The sequence below is a fragment of the Cryptomeria japonica genome, chromosome 1 (genome assembly GCF_030272615.1).
Source record: "Cryptomeria japonica chromosome 1, Sugi_1.0, whole genome shotgun sequence".
Classification (NCBI taxonomy): Eukaryota; Viridiplantae; Streptophyta; class Pinopsida; order Cupressales; family Cupressaceae; genus Cryptomeria; species Cryptomeria japonica.
In genome coordinates, this window is record NC_081405.1 from 573012193 (window position 1) to 573021114 (window position 8922).

The 8922-nt window shown below is 33.9% G+C and overlaps 1 protein-coding gene across 1 annotated transcript; it reads left to right on the forward strand.

Annotated features, from left to right (window-relative positions):
• Window positions 1–5127: 5127 nt before the first annotated feature.
• LOC131028078 (uncharacterized) lies at window positions 5128–6303 on the forward strand. The gene has a single exon (XM_057958289.2). It carries the CDS (start codon window positions 5345–5347, stop codon window positions 5957–5959), a length of 615 nt encoding a protein of 204 aa, XP_057814272.1. The 5' UTR covers window positions 5128–5344; the 3' UTR covers window positions 5960–6303.
• Window positions 6304–8922: the final 2619 nt, after the last annotated feature.

Sequence of the window (8922 nt, forward strand, 5' to 3'; positions counted from 1 at the left end):
AACATGAATTCTATAGGTTAGCAAGTTGTATTATGATAGGTAATTCATAAACCAAATAGGTTCACAAACTAGCAAGTCACACATTGTGCTATGTAATAAAAATATTTTTATATTAAGCCATATGAATTCTAATAGCTCGTGGAGTGCATTAGGAAAATGGTTTCTCAACCTTACATGTACATAAGGTAACTATTTTTAGTAAGTTTTCATTTGACTATAGATTGATTATTGAAAGCTTTGAATTGGCTAGATAAGAATGCCAGAAAATTTTTGTTGCAAGATAATGTCTAAATTTGAAGATATTAAAGTTTTCATTTTTGAAAGTTGCAAACAAAAGTTTTAAAGTCAATTTTGAGGGCTTTAGAGGCTCTAAAATGACCCAAAAGTGTTCGTAATTGGCATAGAAAGTTATAGCTTGATAGGGCATGTCACAAGATTTTCAATGCTTCAAATGGTTTTTCAATTGAACACCAGACTCAAAAGTTATGACCTCTAAAAATTGGATCTCCTTAAATAGGAAATATAAAAATGTATTGGCACATAAATGAGTTGTAAAAGGTAGGTACACATGTTAATGTGTAGTTTGACACATCATAGGACATCTAAGATTGGAGATAAGATGGGTGACACTTTATTGGGTGGTTTTAGGCCATGGTTTTGTAATATTATTTGACGGTTTGATGTATTGTATTTGGGTTACCGCCAAGGTTTTGTTGGCAAGAGACACTGCATTGTTGTTCAAATGTTGTCATTGATGGCAACTAGAGTCATATATCCAATCTATAGTCCATAATTCATTCATACCAGAAGATCGAATTAGCTCTGGTGAGGTTTGATGAGAAGAACAAGACATCCAGTAGAGTGTGTAGTATTTTGGTTGGCGGTTCAGTTGTGTTTGGTATTTGGTGTTTCAGATCTAAGAGATGCATTGTCGACATGTAATATGCCTTATTCCAGGTTTGTGTGCTCTGGTGTTGAGTGTTGAGTGAGATGGAAGATCTAGTAGACAGGTTTTTAGTTAGAATAATGCTTATCAATAGTAATGTATGGATATTCATTGTGTGGATCTCGTGGATCGATTTTGGTGGTTGTTTGTGTGTTCAAGGTTAGTGAGACAACATGTGGGAAGCATGTGGACACTTTGTTTGATCCACAAGATTATTTTTGGATTAGATTGAGATGATTGGGGTAACTTGTTTTATTTACATGTTATGCATTTTTGGGCCGACATGATGAAGACCTAAATTGTTGATGTGGATATATAAGACTGATTGATTTGATCATTTTTGGTATTGGTTATGTGTGATGTGTGTATGGGTGATTGTGTACAGTTTCATGTGCACAAGTGAAAGATTTGAGCTTTGGAATATGTAACAGAATATCAGAATAGAGTAGTGTTGCAGAACAGTATTTTGTGCTAAACTGGAATTGTTTTTGGGATTTGTAGATGTTGCTTATCAGTCAAGACATTCCAATTATTATCTATAATCATTTGTAAGGCAGTGAGCCTTTTGAGGTTTTAGCCCTTATTGTAATTTGAGTAGTGAGCTCTAGGCAGTGTGCCTGAATGCATGTGTGTTCCCCTAATGTACTATTATTATAATTCTAACAAGGTATATGAATATTGTGGGTCTCAATCCCACCATGGTTTTTCCCTTAACCAAGTTTCCACATAAAAATCTTGGTGTTATGGTGTTGTGGTTATTTGCTTTGTGTTTTTGCACTCTACTTTTATTCATTTGCATTAAGTGGTTTAAATGATAGATTAAGAATGTTAAAAATTGCAGAACATTGATTCACTCCCCCCCCACCCTCTTAGTGTCCCTTGATTCCAACAGGTTTCACAACATTACATGTATCAATAATTATGCCTCTAGCAGCACTATACAAGAACACCATCACATGGAGGGTACATTAATAAATCAAAGTTTAAGGAGGTCATATGCCCCCTTAAAATATTAGCATGTCCACTCTACTAGTATTTTAAGAGGGGAGAGGATCTTGAGGGAGGATGCATTCTTTCCCAACAAGTGGGTGGGTTCTCAAACAAGGATACACACCTCCAAGATAGGGGAAGGGATCCTTAAAAAATGATACACATATTGTAAATAAGGGGAATAAATATCTTAAACAAGATATTCATCTTACCAAAATGAGGAGAGGGGATCCTTAAGAAGGGTTCACACCTCCCAAAATAAGGAGAGGGGTTCCTAAAGTAAGGATGCACACTTCTCAAAAGAAGAAGAGGGGTCCTCAAATAAGGATGCATGTCTCCAAGGAAAATGGGAGGGGATCCTCAAAGAGGGACACACACCTCTAAAAACAAGGAGAGGGAACACCTCCCAAAACAAGGTGTAGTGTGTTTCTACGATAACAAAGTATAGTTGAACATATGATTGTACCACCACAAATGGAAATGATCAAACACATAGAGGTGTACACATTCCACATAGTGAGGAGCAACACAATAAAAATTATTTAGAAGGGCTAGAACAAATGTGAAACCTAGTGTCACTTATCATGTGAATGATAGAAAATATAATAAGTTGCCATTTATTACCCTTCAAGGACTAACATTCATTGGTGGAATGATAAAGCAACCATTGATACGTACAAAATAAATATTTTTTATTATGTTTATGAAATTCCTTATGTTTTGGAGGAAGAGTAAGTAAGTGGAATTTGAAAAACCTCAACAAGATTCTCTATTTCTCATATAGAGAATGAAGAGAATGAGGCAACCTTCTCTCTTGTGATGAAAGGTTTGACTGCTCAAAAGAGGAAGATATAAAGACATTAGACAATGGAGGAGGGGATGCAAATAAAGGAGAATATTGGAGACCTAAACATCTTTTAGAAAAATATGGTGTAGGTTTCAAGGGAGCCTCAATTTCTTGTTCCATGGACCCTAAAGCATTTCCATTGTATTTGTACTTGGAAGAAAATGGATGTAGAATTAGTAGTAGTAGAAGAGTTCATTCTTTTGTAAGAATGCAAATCCTTATTGAGTGTTAAGATGTTAGGATGAGAAGGGTCAATCTTATTTTTAACTAGTCCATAAGAGATGGAATCTAAAGAAACCCAATAGCCACCAATACATGTTTTAGAAGAAGAGTTTGGAACTCTAGATTCAGGGTTTTTAGAAGTATTGGTTGCATAAATAAATAAATAAAATACTCCTTTGAGGTCTCATGTTTAGATTGTGAGATTTTGTATTCTCCAATAAAGGAGGATGTTATATCTAATGTACCCTAATCAACACCAAAGAGTGCATTCAAAGGTGAAGCATTCTTTTGAACATCATTGTTATTAGCAATTGAGAATAGTGGATTAGCTTTTGTTGAAGAAGTAACTAATCTATTGAGAGATGCAAAAATAGGAGGGTGATATCCAACTTTTTCTTATAGGCAACTATGCAGATTTATATAAACCTCAATTACACATGATTTATTATTATATATGAACTTTATTTTATGGCGAAGAGTAGATATGACTGTCTGCATGGAATGAATCCACAATCTACCAAGAAGAAGGTTGTATGGAAGAGTATTGTGGATGAAATGGATGAGAATAGGTTAAGTCACGGGCTTTGCTTGAATTGACCTAATGTGATTGTACCTAATGACTATCTACCAAAATTACCAAAACTATGAATATAAGTAGATAGTATCAAGTTTACACCATTCTTACATGAAAGGTCTATGATACAAATTTTAAGGTCCGATCCATTATCAATTAGAGTATGGCTTATTCTATGTCAATTAATGATGACTAGATTCATGAGACATAATGTTGTTTTTGAATTTCCAAAGAAGGTAACACATGCGGTGAGAAGACTGTCTATATTTATCACATACATACAGTATAACAAGGCTTGCACATCGTTTAGTTTGATAGGAGGAGGGACAACTATCCTCTATAAGGCCTCATGGAGCAACCTATGGTATTAGGAAAAGTTTAAATCAAGTCTCAAAGGGAGATCCTAGCCACAGTAGCATGGAGTTGCTCAATTATAATGCATGAAAAGAGCTTCAAAATATAAATGTGTATCCTTTTTAACAAATTTTTGGATCACACTTTATAATCCATCTTAAGATGAAGATGATTTTTTTTAATATAGATTACAAACTGTGATCCATTTTTTTGATACGAAAAACTACACATAATTATATCTAAAAGTTATTCTCATGCAAACTATTTATAAACAAAAATACTAAAATGAATATAAAACATGAATAAAAAGTATCAATTATAACTTTTTCTTTCTAAATGAAATAAGACGTAAAATATCAAATACTAAACACTTCATACAATTAATCTAGAAGCTCTTCTCACCAATTCTATGCCTAAATAGAAATATTAAAATGAATACAAAACAAAACAAAATGAAATGTCAAATTTACACTTTTGCTTTCTAAAACTACCCACATAAGATGCCACATGGAATACATGCACCATCTATCAAATACTAAACACTTTATACAACTAATCTAAAAGCTCTCCTCACCAATTCTATACCTAAATAAAAATATTAAAATGAATACAAAACAAAACAAAATGAAATGTCAAATAGACATTCCCTTTCTAAAAATACCCAAATAAGAATGTCACATGGAATACATGCACCGTCCATCAAATACAAAACACTTTATACAATTAATCTAGAAGCTCTTCTCACCAATTCTATACCTAAATAAAAATATATAAATATATTCAAAACAAAACAAAATGAATCTAAAAATACCCACATAAGAATGCCACTTGTTCAAAGTACTTTATCATCACAACTACAAGCAATGCCCCGAGAGTTCAAAGTTGAATGAATTCATTAGGATTCCATGCAAGGCTAAAATCATGGGCAATATCTACATCCCATTCAAACAAGTTAACGTGGCGTGTGAGCAAAGAATTGGGCTCCAAGTTTAGCCCCTAAAAATGAGGCCTTTCCTTTTCCTATATCCCCACCATATCTAATTTCACCAAAACCCTAAGTTCAAAATTTGACAAGTGATGGAGAATGGGCCATCCTCTATCTTTACTCTCACGCCTTCGCCTTTGTCTTTCTTTGTGCACACACACACACAATCCCTCACTCTTAACCTTCCCCCCCTTCCCCCCCATTAAACGAGCATGCAAAACAGTTCAGATGAGAGTTTCTTTAATAATTTCTCGCTGTCCCCAAAGGCAAAGATAGCGTGGTTTTCTTGTTATTATATATCTAATTTCTTTGTTGGGAAGCTCGACAAAAGGTTAAATAATATGCTTTAACATGAAGCTAAAGGGCGGTTAAAGCCATGCCTCCTTTTCGGGTGAGGAGCAAATACATTTTGCCAAGAGATCAGATATGGTGATGGAGGGAGCAATGAAGAACAAAAGGCCCAGAGAAGAGGAGGCTGAAGAAGATCTCTGCAACAACAAGGAGAAAAATGCTCGGTTGGAGGAAGTGGGTATCAATGATTTCTATAGCAATTTGAGCACTTTTTCTTCTGAGAAATCCATGGTGTTGAATGATCAATGGAGTTTTCAGGATGATGGTCCTGTTTCTGATATCAGAGGCATAGCCATTAGAAAGCAGTCTTATATAGAGGACTATTTCAACAGTGTTGAAGAAGTTGGATTAGAGGATAAGAGGACGAATCAGGATAATGGGGGTGATCTGTTTGAAGAGCTCTGGAGGCCTCAGAGCCCCTTGTGTGGGGCAGCAGAGAGTCTCTTTGGAGGTTCTGATTATTTCATGGGTGCCAATTTGGGGGATGAGAGGGATTCTGGATTCAGAATTTGGGAAGAATCTGAGGAACAGGATGATGAGAAGAATGTGAACAGGAAATGCCATAAAAGTTCAGATGGGACTGGTTTGTTGTATGAGAATGATGTGGCTGATTGGATTTGGGGGACTCCATTGAATCAGCCTCTGTGTTCTGAATCTCTTGAATTCAAGGTCTCTACACCATCTCTGTAAGTGGGTCTTGGTTGTAATGGGGGATTCTTCATGCATGAATCTATTTTAGATTGTTATGTTTAGTTTCTGGTATCAATTGTAAGAGTTTATTTCCGGAACGTTTCGGAACAAACTGTATGATCCATTATCAGAAAGAAGAGAGCAAAACAAAAGAACATAATACTATCCTATCCTTCATGCATGAACCCATTTTAGATTATGGTGTGGAATAATTTTATGTAGAATCCAATGAAACTGTTTTTGCCCTGTGTTGTTATCATGGTGGATGTCTTGGGAAAGACATTGCTGTTTCTTTTTTAAGTCAATTTATATGGCTTCTCAGTATGAATAAATTATTTTGGACACTTGGGTTATTTTATATCTTTGTTGAATTAATGTTTATTGTATTTGGTCATTTGGTAAACGATCTACAGATATTTAATTCAGAGGTTGAATGCATGCTCTCGATTTCATGAACTGTAACAAAAGCACTGTTGTTGGGAATGATTTGTTTTGTGATGAATAAAGTCGTTGGCAAGGCACATCCTTTCCTTCCGTATCACCTAAACTTTATAGATTACAAAACCCCTTTATTGCTGTTAAACATGATGAGCTTCTCCACCTTCAACTAGATGAAATGTACAATAGGTAGTTTGAGTATATAGTAAAGTGTATGCTCTTTTTTACTAAAGCTTACCTTGATGATTTATTCCTATTTTGAATTAGCAGTATGGATATCTTAAATTTTAAAATTTTATTTTAAAAAAATAAATTTATGGGTGTGATATTTTTTACAAAATATGTTAAAAATATATGTTTTTTTGACGATGATTCAATTAAGTTTGTAATATTTTAAATTTTAGAAGTGATAAAATGAATGCGAGACTTGTTTTCAACTTTTGTTTTCAAGAGATCTCTATTAATCACCCTATTAGTTCATGCTTAGGCAATAGTGGTAAATAGTCTTTTTAATTTAAAAGGTAAAGGTACATTTCATCATTGAACCAAGTGGTGTTTAAAGTGCGGCCTTCAAATGTTGATGTCTAATTAATAGAATGATAGAAAATATATGTTAATAAAGAACTCTTCTAAAATTGATGGAAATTTTGCCTCCACAAACCAAGTTAAAAAAATAAGCAAAGGTGAAAAAATTCCTAATGATTATGATTCTTTTTTGAGGTGGGTCAACTAATTTGAAAATGGATCTTTTTTATGATGAAATAATTAGTTGCCTCTTCATCCAATTAATGAAAAACGTGTTTCAAAAGTTCATTAGGTAGTTCACTTTTCATTAGATTTGGAGCATGAGCAGCTTGTATAAAGGCGACATCAAACGACAATGTTTTTCGAGTTTTGACAAGAAGTATTTTTCGAGTTTTGACAAAAAGTACATTTCATCATTGAACTGAGTGGTGTTAATAGTGTAGTCTTCAAACCTTGATGTTAAATTAATAGAACCAAAGAAAATATATGTTAATAGATGAAAATTTTAACTACTCAACCCAAGTTCAAAAAAATGAAAAAAAAAAACCCAAAATCATAATTTTTTTTTAAGGTGGACCAACTAATTTGAAAATGGATCCTTGTCATGATCAAATAATTAGTTGCCTCTTCATCAAATTAACGAAAGACTAGTTTCAAAGTTTACAAGCTAGTTCACTTTTCATATTAGGAGCACCACCAACTTGTATAGAGGCATAAAATGACTATGTTTTTTGAGTTTTGATAAAATTGTAGCTTGTCATAGGTTGCAAACTTGAATACCATGATGATATTAATAAATTTTGTGGTGAGCACTACAACCACCCTAGTGATTCATAATGATTGAGGTGAACCCTCATCCTCTCTTTAGTGCAATCAATAAGTTTTCTATAGGACAAGAATAAGGTTGGAATGCAAAGGGTTTTTTGTTTGTTCAATTCGAATTCTTGATATTAGTTTGCATGCCCAAGCTCGAATAAGCTGTGGAAGAACTCTATATCAACCAAATTTGGATGTGAAACAAATGCTTGCACTCATTGAATGGAGGAAAACTGTAAGCTAAAAAATTCGTACTTTGTAACTATTGTCATATGTTTATGGATTTGTTTTTTGTATATACCTCTAATATTTAAGAATCATTTAACCTATTTTATGGCCTCTTTGTTGATCATAGATGAAAGAAACCTAAAAAAATAAAATAGGATCTAATTTTAGTAGATAATTCATTAAGGACACTAATGAAAGGGAAATGAGTGTAGCTATATAAAAAATTTCCACATAACCCCATGAGAGAAAAATATGCAAGTAGGTATTCATAATATTTCCACCATACAAAAGAACCAAAAAAACTGCCATCAAGATGACACATGATATGACCTAGACAAATCCCCATAAGGGAAAACCCAGCCTCTAAAAGAATCCACACATAAAACATTTATTGGATATTGCTGCTGCTAAGATATGTTTTTGTCTTTGATGTCAACATATTCCTATGTTTTGGTGATCCAGTGATTACAGAGAGTTGATCTGGTTGGTTTATCTGTTTGGGATGTTGAATCAACTAGAGATACTTCATTCTTTATTGGTTCCAGTGATCCAAAAGTTTATTTGATCATATCATTTGATTCGGATTGAGGTTTGGTTTTTCTGTTTAGTGGTTGGCAGAGTCTGGTATTTGATCTGTTGTGCTTCGACCTATGATCATATCTTAAGTTGCAAATTTGGGAGAGTGTTTGGATGTTCATGTGTATCTTCATTTCAAATGGTTGGTGATTTGGTGCTCCGCAAGTTATCTTTCTAGTCTGAATTATTGTTGTTAAGTATTCTTGAGTGTTAGTGTGTTGATCGATGAAGATTTGAATAAGTGGTGTTGGTGTAGCTATTACGAATGGTTCTAATGTGTTTGTTGGTGTTTCTTGATTGTGTCCTATTTGTTTTGGTGGTCAGCATTGATCATTGTGTGAGGTATTGAAGATCTTTTGGGTTCGGTGATATTCTTTGTG